The sequence below is a fragment of the Hyperolius riggenbachi genome, chromosome 2 (assembly GCF_040937935.1).
Source record: "Hyperolius riggenbachi isolate aHypRig1 chromosome 2, aHypRig1.pri, whole genome shotgun sequence".
Taxonomy (NCBI): Eukaryota; Metazoa; Chordata; class Amphibia; order Anura; family Hyperoliidae; genus Hyperolius; species Hyperolius riggenbachi.
This window is the reverse complement of record NC_090647.1, coordinates 36,359,441-36,377,990: the sequence shown is the minus strand read 5'-3', so window position 1 is coordinate 36,377,990 and position 18,550 is coordinate 36,359,441. Positions and strand designations below refer to the sequence as shown.

Genomic DNA, 18,550 nt, shown 5'->3' with positions numbered 1-18,550 from the left:
GGAGGGGGGTTGGACCCTCCCTCAACTGGGTCCCCAATGTGTGCTCTACCTCCAGCTTAAGCTCAGCAGGACCCCCCCCCCCCCCCCCTCACCTTGGTCCCCCATGTGCACTCCCCCTCCTGCTTAAGCACAGTAGCAGCCGCCACTATTAGTAAGAGGCAGCGGGCGGGGATGACTCACCTCTTCCGTGTTCCATCGTGCGTTCCACTGTCGTCACTTCCTGCAATGCCGCACACTGTATTGGTGTAATTTGCCTTTTTAAAACAGAAGGAAATCTGCAATAATTCAGCTATAAGTGAACATTTGTGGTTATCCACAATGCACTGCTACTAAATATGAAAATTACCCCTTTCCCCCCTTGGAAAGCCAAGCAAGCATCCAGAGCTGCTGGAGTATAGCAAGCATATAGCTTTAAATTTTACACAGTCATATCAAACCCACATGTGACAGCCTGTTTCAGACTTTTGTTCCTCATCAGTACATGGCAGGGATCAATACAGATGTATGAGATAGTACATGGACCAGTACAACAGAATAACCAAGCAGCTCAGGGTGACCCAAACTACTCGTAATGTATAGGGGGATAAAAAGGACCAAAAAGACCTCCTACTAAAAAAAAGCAAAGCTTGGTGTAATTTGCCTTCCTAAAACAGAAATAAATATGCAATTACTCAACTATAAGTGAACATTTGTGATTACCCACAATGCACTGCTACTAAATATGCAAATTATTCCTTTTCACCCTTAGTAAGCCAAGCAAGCCTATAGCTTTAAGTTTTACACAGTCATATCAAACCCACATGTGACAGCCTATTTCAGACCTTTTGTTCTCATCACTACATAGGCTATCATTCATAAAGCATTTCCGCATGCGGAAATGCTTAAAACAGCTGACTTTCCCGCACACGTAGCAAAATCTGCATTCATAAAGGCTCCTTTCGCATCAAAAGCTGACATTACCGAGCAGAGCAATAAATCGCCGCCTTGTGCGGTGATTGTTGTAAAAAATGTAGCACAATGTTAATTCATAAAGATCCCCGCAAGCGGTGCGAGGTCGGGAAGTACCGCTCCCTCTGATGTGGCGATAACAATGTTAAGTGAATGGAGACACAGAGACCTCCCAGGCAGCTGCAGTAGAGCGGAACACGGAGAAATGTATCAACTCGGCAGCTTCTGTATCTCTGCAAGCCTACCGCCTGCCTAGTTCAGGGAATCTCCGCACTGCTACCGCACCTGAATATTTTTTTATGAATCAGCAGCCAGAAGTCAAAAACACCATCAGTGGTGTTTTCCTGCACTGATTCTCCATACCAATAGCACTTTCATGAATGATAGCCATAACAGAGATTGATATGGCTGTATGAGATAGGGCTTGGACCAGTACAACAGAGTGACCAAGCACTTCAGGGTGACCCAAAGTACTAAGAATGTATAGGGAGATAAAAGAGACCAAAAATCCCTCCTACTAAAAAAAAGCAAAGCTTGGTGTAATTTTCCTTCTTAAAACAGAAGCAAATCTGCAATAATTCCGCTATAAGTGAACATTTGTGGTTACCCACAATGCACTACTACTGAATATGCAAATTATCCCTCTTTGCCCTTGGTTTGATATGACACTACTTCTTCTTCTTGCTTGGACCAGCCCCTTCTTCTTGCTTGGACCGGCCCTGGGGGCAGGGCACTACTTCTTCTTCTTGTTTGAAGGTTGAGGCACTTACTCTATTATATATATAGATTTTCATTCACCTTGTGGTACTTCAACTTAAAAAGGGGGGGGGGGGGGGACAAATCAATATATTACAACGTGAGAAGTTATACAATAGAAGAGAGATCAAGAAGTGATATTTATCATTTCATTTGTTCATGTTGTTTGAGCCACAATGAGCCTGCTGGTCAGCATCTTTACTACTGACAAGCTAGGGAAAAAAATAGACGGCACCAATTGGCGTTTTCTATAACCACACCCACTAACAAGGCTTAAAGCGGATCCGAGATGAAAAACTAACTATAACAAGTAACTTGTCTATATATCTTATGTACAGTTTAGATGGTTTAAACAGCAAATCTGTCTGCATACTGCTTCAATAGAACATGATTATTTCTTCCTGTGATACAATGACAGCAGCCATGTTGTTTGTAAACATTACACAGAGGCAGGCTTATCTGCACCATCAGCACTCAGACTGAAAAAAACCTAATCCCCCCTCCTCCTCCCTCCTGCCTCTGAAATCTCTGGCTAGTAATACCTCCCCCTCCTCCTGCCCAGACTGAGCTCCCATGAGCCCTTGCTACTGCCAAGGCTTTCTGAAAACTGTGGGTGGGGCTTATTTAGTTTATAGGGAATTAGAGTATTAAAACAAAAACAAAAAAAGTATTTGGCTTGAGGAATGCCCTATAAACAATAGGAAAGAAATACAATTATGCAATGAGTAAAAGTTCATCTCGGATCCACTTTAATGGTTCTTTTTTTATAGAAATACATTTGCACAGAAAGGAGATAGTGGTTGCTTGGCATTTGTAAACAGATCTTATTTCCCACAATGCTCACAGAAAGGAACCTCATGACATCACACTGTGGGAGGGGTTTTTACCACAGTATCAGCCATACAAACCCCCTGATGATCCATTTTAGAAAAGGAAAAGATTTCTCATGGGAAAGGGGGTATCGGCTGCTGATTGGGATGAAGTTCACTTCTGGGTTGAAGCTCCTCTTTAAACCCCATTTCCAGGCAAAATTTTAACAGATCTTTAGGGAGAAAGGGTGGCCCTGAATTACCTCAGGAAGGGTTTCTTTGGTCATTAGTCTTTCTATACTTAGTGTCACAGTCCATAGTTCACAGGGCAGCGGTAAAATTTGTGTTGGGTGTTTGTTGCAATGTTGGTTCATCCCTCTTATTCTACTCTTCTTTCTTGTAAGTGGATAGCAGCACTGTCAATCAAAGTTACCTCTGTTTCTGAGCATACAGCTGAGTATCAAAAGGGGCGAGACTGTTGGCCATCATAGATTATTGAACTGCAAGATCTTCAAAGCTTTACACAAAGAGGAGGGCTTTGGGGGGAAGCAATCAATTTGGGTGCTGAAGGCACCTGGCCGCTATTTTATCTGGCGGCTCCTGCACCCAAATTACCTGTAATGACCGGGGGGTCCTTAAAGTTAGACATCATCGGGTGGTTTCAGGGTTGGGCATTGGTGGAAGGGTCCTTAGGGTTAGGCATCACTGAGGTGGGCGCATGGTTAGGCATTGCCGCGGAGTCCTTAGGGTTATGCTTCGGAGGGAGGGCTTGTGTGAGAGTAAGGTTAGGTTAGGCAATACATTGGTAAAGACTGCCAATATTTTACTGGAATTAAGTAATAAAACATAGGTAATATTACCAATATTCCACTAGCGGCTTTCTCTGTGGCCTTTTTAAATGTTCACGGACTGGGGACCTTCCTAGAGAGGCGGTTACTAGATTTTCTCCTCACAATTGTACTTAGTTGGGAAGTCTCTTTGAGCAGAAGTTTAAGATTACAAATGTAGCAAATATGGACAGGTCCACGTTGGGTAAAAAGACAGAGAATGGTTAGCACATCTTTGGCTGTACACTTTGTGATTGGTGTCTTCTGTTCCACAGCTACCAGCAAGAACCGCCTGGACCCTGAATTCCTGAAGGCCATTCCCATCATGAAGACTCGCAGCGGCATGCAGGTAACACATACCCTTTCCCCAATAACTTCTGCTGGATTGTAGTGTAAAGACCCCTCCTGTTGGACTTATTATCGTACCTGCGAACCTGTTTTCTGTCCTATTGGAAGCCTCACAGTATCATACGTCGCTTCCCCTGGCAACGGGAAGATGGTAGAACCAGATTCTACCGCGTACTGCTGCACCATTGCTAGTTTGTCACTTGTATTACAGTCCTGACACATGCAAATAAAAAACGGCAACAAGGACTATTCATGTATGCACATGATGAGGGGACAATATATAAACAGAGTACATACTGTAGTCATGTCACTTCAAGTGGGTTTAAACCTCCCATGCAAATAATAATCCAATCAAAGCAGAGAACTTAAAAATATGTATCAGCAGTTTTTTCAGCAAATAAATCATCTGATTAGTGTTACTATTGACCTGGTTGAGCCTCCAGCTGCTTATGTTCCGAGGCTGACAAGGAGGAAGTTTCTCCTTCACTGTGCATTCTGGGTGCCTTTTTTTTTTATTCCTGAACTCAGGAGAGGTACCGATGACCCAGCTTCCGGAAGGCTGTGCCCATTCAGAGCTCTGGGTCTGCTGTGGATTAGTAAGGTGTTAGGCCTTGTTCACATCATAAATCGTAATCGCCAGCGGTTTTTGCGATTTTGTGTGGTTTTTTTTTTTTGGTTTTTTTTTTACCGACGCATTGCAATTTTTTATAAAGCGCTTTTCTAAACGCTTTTGCAGAACGATTATGTTTTTTCACTTCCACTCTTTCACCTGGAAATGAATAACTACAATGTATTTATTCATGAAAGCCATGGAGAAATCGCTATACTAAACGCTTTTTCAAGCGCTTTGCGATTTCCCTATACCTTCCATTGAGGCAAATTGCCCTGAAAATGGTACAGGCACCGCTTTGGTGAACAGATTGGGATCGAACCGCTCAGATGTGAACTCTCTCATAGGGAATCATTGCACAAGCGCTTTTAGGGCGATTTTGAAAATCGTTGGCGCTTAAAAAAGCCAAAAGCGGCCTTAGTGTGAAAACACCCTTAGAAAGGAGAAATAAAATTATGCAGCTTCATATTTTTTTAGACCACTGTTTGAACAACGGCAGGTACTCTTTAAGGGAGTTTTTGCACATCATGGTCATAATAGTCGTCATGCTCTGTGTCTCTCTATGTGCCACCTGACCAGTCCGTGACCTCTGCCTCTTCTTTCTGCAGTTCTCGTGTGCCTCCCCCAGTCACAGCAGTTCTGACAATGTCCATGAGGTCTGGGTGTGTAACAGCGATGGTTACGTGGGCCAGGTCTGCCTCCTCAGCATCAAGAACGAGCCAACGGTAGAAGCCTGCATTGCCGTGTGCTCTGCCCGCATCCTGTGCATCGCCTCTGTGCCGGGGCTGAAGAGGAACTACAGGTAGGATAACCTTCTTGTTCTATCTTAAAGAGGATCTGTAACATCAAAAGATCCCCTGGGGGGTACTCACCTCGGGTGGGGGAAGCCTCCGGATCCTAATGAGGCTTCCCACGCCGTCCTCTGTCCCTCAGGGGTCTCGCTGCAGCCCTCCGAGAATAATGACGTCAATATTTACCTTCCTGGCTCCTGCGCAGGCGCTCCGAACTACACGAACTGCGCTGTCGGCTCCAAACTACACGGAACTACACGAACTGCGCTGTCGGCTCCGAACTACACGGAAATACCCGATCGCCGTCGGGTCTGCTCTACTGCGCAGGCGCAAGTTTCCGGCGCCTGCGCAGTAGAGCGGACCCGACTGAGATCGGGTATTTCCGTGTAGTTCGGAGCCGAGAGCAGCCACAGCGCCCCCGCTGGAGCCTGCAAAGGTAAATATTGAACTGACAGTCGGCTCTGTCGCCGGCTGTTCGGAGGGCTGCAGTGAGACCCCCGTGAGACAGAGGACGGCGTGGGAAGCCTCATTAGGATCCGGAGGCTTCCCCCACCCGAGGTGAGTACCCCCCAGGGGATCTTTTTGACGTTACAGAGTCTCTTTAAGTGTGTAATAGAAATAAAGACTTGGTAAGGGCGATTCTCTTCTTTGAAGTGTACACAAGCTGAAGAGGGATCCTAATGAGGCTTCCCTCGCCATCCTCTGGTCCTCTGTTGCCAAGCGTGGACCCACCAAAGATTTCTGACAAGAGCTTGTCGGTAATTTGACTGGGGCTATTATCGTGCTTGAAGAAGAGCACGGCCCAATCAAATTACTGCCAAGCCCTCTGCGAGTATGGCTGCGACTGCGCAATAAGTCAGAGCCAACGCTTTTACGCTGGGGCGAGTGCAAGGTGGCAGAGTTGGCTCTGGCCCCGCCATTGATGCTGGATCGCCACTGCCCCATTGCTCACGGTTCTGTCTCTAGCACACTAGAAATAATTAGGTGCATGGGGGACATGAGTGATTGAGAAATTGGATTAATCCAGAAGAAACGAGGTTCCAGAAAGTTAAAGTTACTGTGTTCTTTAAAGAAAATCATGGAGGTCACATTTAAAAAGCCTTTTCATAGTTATAGGTCGAGCTGATTATCCCCGGGAACTGGGATGAAAGGATGGGATGGACCAGCGATGGGGTGAGGGTATTACCCCCAGGAGCTCTAGTGAAAGGACGGGATGGACTAGCGATGGGGTGAGGAGATTACCTAAGGGGGCTGGGATGAAATGACGGAATGGACCAGGGATGGGGTGAGGAGATTACCCCGGGGAGATGGGATAAAAGGACAGGATGGGGTGAGGAGATTACCCCGGGGAGCTGGGATGAAAAGACGGGATGGTCCAGCGATGGGGTGAGGAGATTACCCCGGGAAGCTGAGATGAAAGGATAGGATGGTCCAGCGATGGGGTGAGGAGATTACCCCGGGAAACTGGGATGAAAGGATGGGATGGTTCAGCGATGGGGTGAGGAGATTACCCCAGAGAGCTGGGATGAAAGGACGGGATAGACCAGCGATGGGGTGAGGAGATTACCCCGGGGAGCTGGGAGGAAATGACAGGATGGACCAGCGATGGGGTGAGGAGATTACCCCGGGGAGCTGGGATGAAGGGATGGGATGGTCAAGCGATGCGGTGAGGAGATTACCCTGGGGAGCTGGGACCAGCGATGGGGTGAGGGTATTACCCCCAGGAGCTCTAGTGAAAGGACGGGATGGACTAGCGATGGGGTGAGGAGATTACCTAAGGGGGCTGGGATGAAATGACGGAATGGACCAGGGATAGGGTGAGGAGATTACCACGGGGAGATGGGATAAAAGGACAGGATGGGGTGAGGAGATTACCCCGGGGAGCTGGGATGAAAAGACGGGATGGTCCAGCGATGGGGTGAGGAGATTACCCCGGGAAGCTGAGATGAAAGGATAGGATGGTCCAGCGATGGGGTGAGGAGATTACCCCGGGAAACTGGGATGAAAGGATGGGATGGTTCAGCGATGGGGTGAGGAGATTACCCCAGAGAGCTGGGATGAAAGGACGGGATAGACCAGCGATGGGGTGAGGAGATTACCCCGGGGAGCTGGGAGGAAATGACAGGATGGACCAGCGATGGGGTGAGGAGATTACCCCGGGGAGCTGGGATGAAAGGATGGGATGGACCAGCGATGGGGTGAGGAGATTACCCCACGGAGCTGGGATGAAGGGATGGGATGGTCAAGCGATGGGGTGAGGAGATTACCCTGGGGAGCTGGGACGAAAGAACATGATAGACCAGTGATGGGGTGAAGAGATTACCCCAGGGAGATGGAATGAAAGGATATGATGGACCAGCAATTGGGTGAGGAGATTACCCCGCGGAGCTGGGATGAAAGGACGGGATAGACCAGGGATGGGGTGAGGAGATTACCCCGGGGAGCTGGAATGAAAGGACATGATAGACCAGGGATGGGGTGAGGAGATTACCCCGGGGAGCTGGGATGAAAGGACGGGATGGTCCAGCGATGGGGTGAGGAGATTACCCTGGGGAGGTGGGATGAAAGGATGGGATGGACCAGCAATTGGGTGAGGAGATTACCCCGGGGAGCTGGGATGAAAGGACGGGATAGACCAGCGATGGGGTGAGGAGATTACCCCGGGGAGCTGGGATGAAAGGATGGGATGGACCAGCAATTGGGTGAGGAGATTACCCCGGGGAGCTGGGATGAAAGGACGGGATAGACCAGCGATGGGGTGAAGAGATTACCCCGGGGAGCTGGGATGAAAAGACAGGATAGACCAGCAATTGGGTGAGGAGATTACCCCGGGGAGCTGGGATGAAAAAAACGGGATAGACCAGCAATTGGGGGAGGAGATTACCCTGGAGCTGGGATGAAAGGATGGGATGGACCAGCAATTGGGTGAGGAGATTACCCCGGGGAGCTGGGATGAAAGGGTGGGATGGACCAGCAATTGGGTGAGGAGATTACCCCGGGGAGCTGGGATGAAAGGACTGGATGGACCAGCGATGGGATGAGGGGATTACCCCGGGGAGCTTGGATGAAAGGACATGATGGACCAGCGATGGGGTAAGGGGATTCACTGATGGAAACCGTCTGCCTGGCCGTTGTGAGGAGATGTATCCATATGTGTAACTGGTTACATAGGGGCTCCGGGGAGAGCTGGCTACCTCGATACAGATGCTGACCATTAAAGTTTAAGAGCTGTGTAGAAGTCAGTACAGAGTGAGGACATAAATCACAATGATGAAGGAGATGAAAGAAGTTCTTCCGTTACAATGTGTTGTTGGTATTGAAAGGAAAGAAGCGATTTCTGAATTGCATAGTGTTCTAATAGACTCTTTTTAATGTATACTTATTGTATATTTATTTGAGCCTTCACTGTCACTTTGACATTCTTTCACTTAAAGCACATGTGACCTGAGGCAAAGCTACCTAAGCTAAGCACAGTAAGGTTCTCACGTTGGATCCACATACCTCTGTTGGTTGTCCATTCCTTTCCTTATCCCCCCTCAGGCCCCGTGATCACTCCTTGAAAAATGTGACTTTTGGTCAAAGCCACATTTTCAAACAGGAAGAGGTTTTCCCAGGGCTGCCATCAGAAATGTTTGGGCCCCATACTGGGCAACCTTCTGCATGCAGGCAAGTCCGGATGCACTCGTCAGTTGTTACAGGAATAGGATGCGTTCTGCGAGAATCTGCAGCATGCATCCTATTCTATTCCCGGCCCGCATCACAAAATCTGCAAACAATGGAAACGGCTCCATTGACTTGCATTGGTTTCGTTCGGGCGCCATGCAATGCGATCATCGCACCGTGGCTAGTGAAAACGGGCCCTATCTCAGGCTTTGGAGTCCGAGCTGGAGATAGATCCCTAGAGATGGTTAATGAGATGATAATTATTTTGTCTTGCAATTGGACCAGTCACAATATGCAGGCATGATCTCCACTGATCAATAAACTACTGCTGTGACCCCGCCTCCATCTCTCTTAAAGGACCACTATCGCGAAAATTGTAAAAATTAAAATACATATAAACACATACAAATAAGAAGTACGTTTCTCCCAGAGTAAAATGAGCCATAAATTACTTTTCTCCTATGTTGCTGTCACTTACAGTAGGTAGTAGAAATCTGACAGAACCGACAAGTTTTGGACTAGTCCATTTCTTCATGGGGGATTCTCAGCAAGGTTTTTATTCTTTATAAAGACACTCCTTGAAAAAGATTTATAAAAAGATTCTGGCCAGCCTCCATGCGCAATGCGCACTATTTTGGCAGTTGGACGGGGCAACTGCCATTCAGTCCGTGCTTTTGAAGGTAAAAAGAAACCCAGAGAGGAGATGGGCTAGTCCAAAACCTGTCAGTTCTGTCAGATTTTTTACTACCTACTGTAAGTGACAGCAACATAGGAGAAAAGTAATTCATGGCTCCTTTTACTCTGGAAGAAACATACTTTTTATTTGTATGTGTTTACATGTTTTACATTTTATGATTTTCGCAATAGAGGTCCTTTAAAGAAGGTGGATAAGAAGTCAGTTTATTTACACAAAGATCAGTAATGCTTACATGTAAAAATGCATTTTTACCTTTAGGAAATCCAATATACAGCTTGTATTTCTCATTGACCAAAAAAACATTGTGTTTACAATGGGTATGGACTCTACATGAGAAATATAAATAAATTGTGAAACTTGTGTGCAGCTATCGCCACCTTGTGGTAAACAGGAAGAAAAGAACATGCTAACACAGTTGTGACCTAAAAATGATTTTATTACCATATAGGTTCAAACACCACCTTTTAAGCCTAGGTTTGTGAAATATGTTAAAACCATTATTTAGCTACCCCCTTCCCCCCTTGTGACTTAGAGGCTATTCATTCAGCAAATGTTATGCTTAATTATATGCAAATATATGTAGGAGCTGTCACCAAACTTTCAGGACCAGCTCTGACATCACCAGATTGTGGGTGGGGTTTAGTGATGAGGAGGAGGGCGTTAGGTAGACTGCCTGTATCTGCAGTGGCAGAGTCAGGTGTGTAAAGGCCCATACCCAGTAAGCGATTTTCCAAAACGTTTTTGTGTAACAAACCATTTTTTTCCACGATGTTGTGCAACAATATGAAAGTTTGTTAAATGACGGCCTATTACATGCGATAATCATTCACTTTGAATGACCGTCATGACAAATCCAATCGTGGACAGTGGTTTGGATTGCCATTAACCTGCGCTAATTGCTGACATTGTTTAACGTTGCGTTCGTGCCCATGGTTTGTTCCCACGGTACGTGATTGCGGAGGGTGATCGGCAGAATGGGTCGTTTGTCGCTGCCTATCCCCCGATCCATCTTCCGCGGCCTTTGTGGTGGGTGTTCAGCTTTAGACCCAACACTACCTGAACCTTGTGTGATCACATGTAGAGAGTATGAGAGTAACCCCTGCTATTTCTTCTCTCGCACAGAGACAGACCGGCAGCTCTTGCTAGCCAGACCTCAGAGCAGCCTCAGAACTCCCTGGATGAATCCGCCTCCCAGCAGTGCCTCCATATCTCCATCTCTGGCTCCTCCCTGGAGCTCTCCGAAGCCACAGACAGCGCCAGCCGGGATCTGGTGCCTTTCGAAAGTGACGACACCGATGACGAGTCCTCTCCCAGCCCCTCGGGGACCCTCCAGAGCCAGGCCAGCCGCTCCACCATCTCTTCCAGCTTCGGCAGTGAGTGTGGCCCCATGTATCCCATCACTGCTATGAGTGGTCATTATTCAATTCTTCCTTCAGATCTTACAGCTGCTTCACAGTGCAGGCATGAATTTGAACTAGGCCTGAACAATAAATCGAATTTAAACCGAAATTGTGATCACCACGATCACAATTTTGAAATCTTCAACGCAGGGAGTATCGAAATGACGTAATTTTTGCATAGGCAGGGGCCCCAACCGTCCCGTTTTCGCCGGGACCGTCACGGGTTGGGGGAGGGGTCCCGCTGTCTCGGGATAGCCCCCCCTTGTGTCTCGGCAGGCAGCAGAGGAGGCGGCGGAGGAAAAAAAAGGATCGAGGCGCCAGCCGCGGCTGTGGTGTGCGGGATGCGGGTCAAGCTTGTCCCCCCTCCCTCCGAATGTGCCCCCCAGTATGGCGAGATACGAGCGCAGCAGAGCGGCAGTCTTACCATCTTCCAACTACTTCCTGTGACGTCACAGGAAGCGGAGAAGACGAGATGCCCATATGCGACGAGGAATGGTAAGACTGCCGCTCTGCTGCGCTCGTATCTCGCCATACAGGGGGACACTGGGGGGCACATTCGGAGGGAGGGGGGACAAGCTTATCCCAGACCCACACACCGCATCCGCGGCTGGCGCCTCGATCCTTCTTTTTACCTCCACACCCATGGGCACCCTCACCTTTCTCCCCACCATTCAGATTATATATATATATTTGACTAGGGTGTGTCAGGGGGTGTGGTTGGGGGCGTGGCTTAAGTGTCCCGGTTTCTCATCTCAAAAAGTTGGGAGGTATGGCATAGGGGAAGTTTGAAGAAGCTGCTTCATACTTCCCCCAAGTCCTGGCGAGTGCGGCCCACAGCATCGGCTGCGTTGGGCAAACCTTCCGCACAAATCCAACCCTGTCCGGCCTCTATCGCTGTCTGCCGGCTCTTGTGCACAGCATACTTCCTGGTTCCTGTATGTCACATGACATTCAGGAAGTATGCCGTGCATTAGATCCTGCAGGAGAAGAAGTGGATAGACGGCATCGCTGGACTTATGCTGGAAGGTATATCCAGCACTGCCGCAGCTTGGGGGACAGAGGAGCCACAGAGAGAGACCCCAGAGCGGGTACAGAGAGAGACACAAAGGGTACACAGATAGAGACACAGATGGTGCACAAAGAGAGACGGGGACAGAGAGACACAGAGGGGGAACAAAGTTTGATTTGAAGGAAATCGTGAATTGTATCGTAAGGGCCCTTTTCCACTAGCAATCGCTAGCGTTCACGCTGAACGCTAGCGATTGCTGAATCGCAAAACCGGCGATTCCCCGACGCTCGCGGCCGCGATTTTGCTATGCTATGCACTGCATAGCAAAATCGCGGCAAATATCGCTCCGCCGCGCGTTCGCGTTCCCGTCAAAAGCGAATCGCGGTAGTGGAAATGACCTACCGCGATTCCTATGTTAAAAAGCAAACCGTAGCGATTGTAAAATCGCTAGCGGTTTGCGTTTTTGCGATTCAGCCAGCGCAAACGCGCTGGTGGAAAAGGGCCCTAAATGTGATTTCGGATAGAAATCGCTGAATTCAATTTTTTCCTAAAATCGTTCAGGCGTTCAATTTGAACAGTTGTCAAATGAAATGAATAGCTGTTAATTGCAGAGAAGGATCTATCACCTAATGCAGGGGTGTCAAACTCAATCACATAAGGGGCCAAAATCTAAAACATAGTGTAAGTCACGGGCCAAATTGTGTATTAAGATGTAACATTTATTGTACAGTCGCAAATAAAGTGGTGTAAATATAGGGCAGGGGGGGAGGGCTGGATCCCCGCTCCTCCCCCTTCTGCAGAGTTGCGCAGCGGAACAGTTAAAGAGGAACTGTCGTGAAAATCTTAAAATGTAAATAAGAAGTGCATTTCTCCCAGAGTAAAATGAGCCATAAATTACTTCTCTCCTATGTTGCTGTCACTTATGTAGGTAGTAGAAATCTGACATTACCGACAGATTTTGGACTAGCCCATCTTCTCTTGGTGGGTTCTCAGGGTTTTCTTTATTTTTAAAAGCACTTAGTGAATGGCAGTTTCTCCGTCTAACTGCCAAAATAGTGTACAGTGAGCAGGGAGGCCGGCCAGCATTTTTGTATAAATCATTTTCAGGGAATGTCTTTATAAAGAATAAAGGCCATGCTGAGAATCCCCCATGAAGAGATGGACTAGGCCAAAACCTGTCGGTAATGTCAGATTTCTACTACTTATTGTAAGTGACAGCAACACAGGAGAAAAGTAATTTATGGGTCATTTTACTCTGGGAGAAATGTACTTCTTATTTGTATGTGTTTTTAAATTTTAAGATTTTCGCGACAGTTCCTCTTTAAATATTTACCTGCTCCAGGCTGCTTCAAGACTCCTCTGATCATCCGGACAGCCTCATGCTCTATGCTGCATACCTGTGCCTTTGAATGCATGTCACCCGATCAGGAGGTGGAGGTATGGAGATACAGAGCGTGCAGCTGCTGAGAAGACCAGAAGAGACCAATGCATCACCGGAGCAGGGAAATATTACACTGCTCTGCTATGTGTGGAGAGGCTTGTGTGTATGATGTATCAGCCACACGGTGGGTGTTTTGATCTAATGATGGAGCTTCATGCTAATTTTGCAAGGGATCCGGTAAGTTGCTGCTGCACCCAGGCTCAAGCTGACAATTAGAGTTGGGCCGAACCTCCGATTTTAGGTTCGCGAACCTGGTTCGCGAACTTCCGCGGAAGGTTCGGTTCGCGTTAAAGTTCGCGAACCGCAATAGACTTCAATGGGGATGCGAACTTTGGAAAAAAAAAATAATTATGCTGGCCACAAAAGTGATGGAAAAGATGTTTCAAGGGGTCTAACACCTGGAGGGGGGCATGGCGGAGTGGGATACATGCCAAAAGTCCCGGGGAAAAATCTGGATTTGACGCAAAGCAGCGTTTTAAGGGCAGAAATCACATTGAATGCTAAATGACAGGCCTAAAGTGCTTTCAAACATCTTGCATGTGTATACATCAATCAGGTAGTGTAATTAAGGTACTGCTTCACACTGACACACCAAACTCACCGTGTAACGCACCGCAAACAGCTGTTTGTGTAGTGACGGCCGTGCTGGACTGGTGCGCACCATGGCGAGAGTGCAGGTTTTGGTGGCTTTACAGCCCATATGGTCGCCTGGCTGATGTAGCTGAATGACAGAACAGTGACTGTCCAGCTGATCAAATTTGGTCTGACCACAATGAGGCAACGACCTTATTATAGTGGGTGTGCCCCCCGAGACACTCATCTAGGCGCCGGTCATTGCTTCATTGTGATACGCAAGCCCCTTCACCACGGCAAGGTAATGATCACGCAGGGGAATGGGCGCATGTACATGCCTTTTCTTTTGTTGTTGCAGCTGCCCGCAGTGCAGCCAGAAAAATTAGGCAGTCATGTACATGCACCAGAAAAATTATTACAGCGGCCGCTGCTAGCAGCGGCCTAAAAAATTCAGCAATCCGCCTGGAGTCCCGGACCCTGTTGGTGGTGGCGGAGAAGGTAGTCAAGCGGCCTGCAGGCAGACATGCTGTGTGGAGGGACTGGGAGCGACTTAGTCTTCTTGGGGCAGGCCAGGCAGCCAGTCACACGGCGTGCAGGCAGAGATGCTGTGTGTGCGGGGACTGACTTAGTCTTGGGGCGGGCACCAGCCCTCCGGGATCCATGCCTCATTCATTTTGATAAAGGTGAGGTACTTAACACTTTTGTGACTTAGGCGACTTCTCTTCTCTGTGACAATGCCTCCAGCTGCGCTGAAGGTCCTTTCTGACAGGACGCTTGCAGCAGGGCAGGAGAGAAGTTGGATGGCAAATTGGGACAGCTCTGGCCACAGGTCAAGCCTGCGCACCCAGTAGTTCAAGGGTTCCTCATCGCTGTTCACAGCAGTGTCTACATCCACACTTAAAGAGACTCCGGAACAAAAAAATTGCATCCTGTTTTTTATCATCCTACAAGTTCCAAAAGCTATTCTAATATGTTCTGGCTTACTGCAGCACGTTCTACTATCACCATCTCTGTAATAAATCAACTTATCTCTCTCTTGTCAGACTTGTCAGCCTGTGTCTGGAAGGCTGCCAAGTGCTTCAGTGTTGTGGTTCTGTGATGCATTTCCCCCCTTCAGGCCCCTCTCTGCACACTGCCTGTGTATTATTTAGATTAGGGCAGCTTCTCTCTTCTCTCCTATCTTTTACAAGCTGGATAAATCCTCCTCTGAGCTGGCTGGGCTTTCACATACTGAGGAATTACAAACAGGCAGAGCTGTCGGCACTTTGCAGGAAGAAACAGCCTGACACTTCAGTGGAAGATAGCTGCAGGGGGAAAGAAACACACAAATGATCTCTTGAGATTCAAAAGGAAGGCTGTATACAGCCTGCTTGTGTATGGATGTATTTTCTATGTGTGGACATACTGTACATCAACCTACTTCCTGTTTTGGTGGCCATTTTGTTTGTTTATAAACAAACTTTTAAAAACTGTTTTTAACCACTTTTAATGCGGCGAGGAGCGGCGAAATTGTGTCAGAGGGTAATAGGAGATGTCCCCTAACGCACTGGTATGTTTACTTTTGTGCGATTTTAACAATACAGATTCTCTTTAAGGCCAGGTAGTCGGCTACCTGCCGTTCCAGGCGTTGGTGGAGGGTGGATCCGGAAGGGCTACGGCGAGGCGTTGGACTAAAGAACGTCCGCATGTCCGACATCACCATGAGATCGCTGGAGCGTCCTGTCTTTGACTGCGTGGACACGGGAGGAGGATTAGTGGCAGTGGTACCTTGCTGGCGTTGTGCCGTCACATCACCCTTAAAGGCATTGTAAAGCATAGTTGACAGCTGGTTCTGCATGTGCTGCATCCTTTCCACCTTCCGGTGAGTTGGTAACAGGTCCGCCACTTTGTGCCTGTACCGAGGGTCTAGTAGTGTGGCCACCCAGTACAGGTCATTCCCCTTGAGGTTTTTTATACGGGGGTCCCTCAACAGGCAGGACAGCATAAAAGACGACATCTGCACAAAGTCGGATCCAGTACCCTCCATCTCCTCTTGCTCTTCCTCAGTGACGTCAGGTAAGTCAACCTCCTCCCCCCAGCCGCGAACAATACCACGGGAAGGTTGAGCAGCACAAGCCCCTTGCGATGCCTGCTGAGGTTGTTCTCCTGCCGCTGTCCCCTCCTCCTCCTCCTCCTCCCCCAAAGAAACACCTTGCTCATCATCCTCTTAGTCTGACTCGTCTTCTGCACACGACTTCTCTTCTTCCTCCTCCTCCCCCCTCTGTGCTGCCGCAGGGGTTGAGGAAACAGCTGGGTCTGATGAAAATTGGTCCCATGCCTGTTCCTGCCGTAACGGTTCCTGGTCACGCTCATTCACAGCTTCATCCGCCACTCTACGCACAGCACGCTCCAAGAAGTAAGCGTAGGGAATTAAGTCGCTGATGGTGCCCTCACTGCGGCTCACCAGGTTGGTCACCTCCTCAAACGGCCGCATGAGCCTGCATGCATTTTTCATCAGTGTCCAGTTGTCGGGCCAGAACATCCCCATCTTCCTAGACTGTTTCATTCTACTGTAGTTGTAGAGGTAGTGGGTCACGGCTTTCTTCTGTTCTAGCAGGCGGGAGAACATGAGCAGGGTCGAGTTCCAGCGAGTCGGGCTTTCGCAAATGAGGCGTCTCACCGGCATGTTGTTTTTGCGCTGAATTTCCGCAAAGCGTGCCATGGCTGTGTAAGACCGCCTCAAATGCCCACAGAACTTCCTGGCCTGCTTCAGGACATTCGCTAAGCCAGGGTACTTTGCCACAAATCTTTGAACCACTAGATTCATGACATGTGCCATGCAGGGTATGTGTGTCAGCTTCCCCATATGCAAAGCGGCAAGCAGATTGCTGCCGTTGTCGCACACCACGTTGCCTATCTCCAGGTGGTGCGGGGTCAGCCACTCATCCACCTGTTTCTTAAGAGCAGCCAGGAGAGCTGCTCCAGTGTGACTCTCCGCTTTGAGACAAGACATGTCTAAGATGGCGTGACACCGTCTTACCTGGCATGCAGCATAGGCCCTGCGGAGCTGGGGCTGTGTAGCTGGAGAGGAGAACTGCCACTCAGCCAAGGAGGAGGAGGACAGCGAAGAGCATGTAGCAGGAGGAGAGGAGGTGGCAGGAGGCCTGCCTGCAAGCCGTGGAGGTGTCATAATTTGGTCCGCTGCGCCCTGCTTGCCATCGTTCACCACCAGGTTCACCCAATGGGCTGTGTAGGTAATGTAGCGGCCCTGCCCGTGCTTGGCAGACCAGGCATCCGTGGTCAGGTGTACCCTTGACCCAACGCTCTTCGCAAGAGATGACACCACTTGCCTCTCAACTTCACGGTGCAGTTGGGGTATGGCCTTTCTCGAAAAATAAGTGCGGCCTGGAATCTTCCACTGCGGTGTTCCGATGGCCACAAATTTACGGAAGGCCTCAGAGTCCACCAGCCGGTATGGTAACAGCTGCCGAGCTAACAGTTCCGCCACGCCAGCTGTCAGACGCCGGGCAAGGGGGTGACTGGCCGAAATTGGCTTCTTCCTCTCAAACATTTCCTTCACGGACACCTGACTGCTGCTGTGGGCAGAGGAGCGGGAACCGCTCAAGGGCAGAGGCGGAGTGGAGGAGGGTGCCTGTGAAGGTGGAAGGGAGAAAGCGGCAGAAGCAGATAATGCACCTGATGGAGGAGGAAGAGGAGAAGGAGGGTGGCTTTGCTTTTGTGTGCTGCTGCTGCTTTTGCTCAGGTGGCCATCCCATTGCTGTTTGTGCCTTTTCTCCAGGTGCCTTCGTAAAGCACTTGTCCCTACGTGAGTGTTGGCCTTTCCACGGCTCAATTTTTGTTGGCAGAGCGAACAGATGGCTTTGGTCCGATCTGAGGCACACACATTAAAAAATTTCCACACCGCTGAGCCACCCTGGGATGTGGGCACTATGGGGACCTCAGCAGCTGATGCTGAAGGGCAAGTTGGCTGGCTGTACATAGGTGGCGATACATGGTGCCGGACTCTGCCACCAGCTGTTTCTGACGAAGAGCTGCCCCAGCTTCTTTCAGCAACTTCTCTCCTCCTACTACTCTCTGACTCCCCATCTGAACTGTCCCCCTCTTCATCTCCTCTATTGGGAACATACAGAGGATCCCTATTACCGTCATCATTGTAGTCATCCTGCCCAGCTTCGCTTGCCTCAGACAAATCCAAACTTGCACCATCAGTAGGTCCTTCATCCTCCTGACACGTTACATCCATAGTGTTGCCGCGTAACTCAGACATATGAGCTGGTGAAAATTCATCTGGCTGTAACAACAATGGCTGTGCATCAGTGATTTCACCACTAAATAATTCTTGCGAAGTGTCAAATGCAGCGGAAGTGGTGCTAGTAGTAGCGCTGGTGGCTGAGCAAGATGAGGTGTTCTGTGTCGCTAAATACTCAACCACGTCCTGACAATCTTGGGAGGTGATGGGACGTGCCTTCTTCCGAGCACTGTACTGTGGGCCAGGTCCACACGAAATTACATTTACACGACCTCGCGCAGACCTGCCGGGTGGCCTTCCTCTGGCTCTGGCACTACCTCTTCCTCTACCTGTTTTGTCCATATCGGGTATGCACGGAGTGGTATATCACACTGCGTGCACTCACGTAGGTAGGTGGGTTCACTTAACTGCACAGGTATGCGCACTGAT

At 48.9% G+C, this 18,550-nt stretch overlaps 1 protein-coding gene across 3 annotated transcripts in view; it reads left to right on the top strand.

Moving 5' to 3' along the window:
* Positions 1-18,550, top strand: part of ARHGEF17 (Rho guanine nucleotide exchange factor 17) — a 371,957-nt gene that overhangs the window by 337,397 nt on the left and 16,010 nt on the right. For all 3 annotated transcript variants that reach the window (XM_068266634.1, XM_068266632.1, XM_068266633.1), the window contains 3 exons: positions 3,616-3,689; positions 4,907-5,100; positions 10,572-10,822. In XM_068266634.1, the coding sequence (XP_068122735.1) occupies positions 3,616-3,689; positions 4,907-5,100; positions 10,572-10,822 (519 nt within the window). The remainder of the gene's footprint in view (positions 1-3,615; positions 3,690-4,906; positions 5,101-10,571; positions 10,823-18,550) is intronic.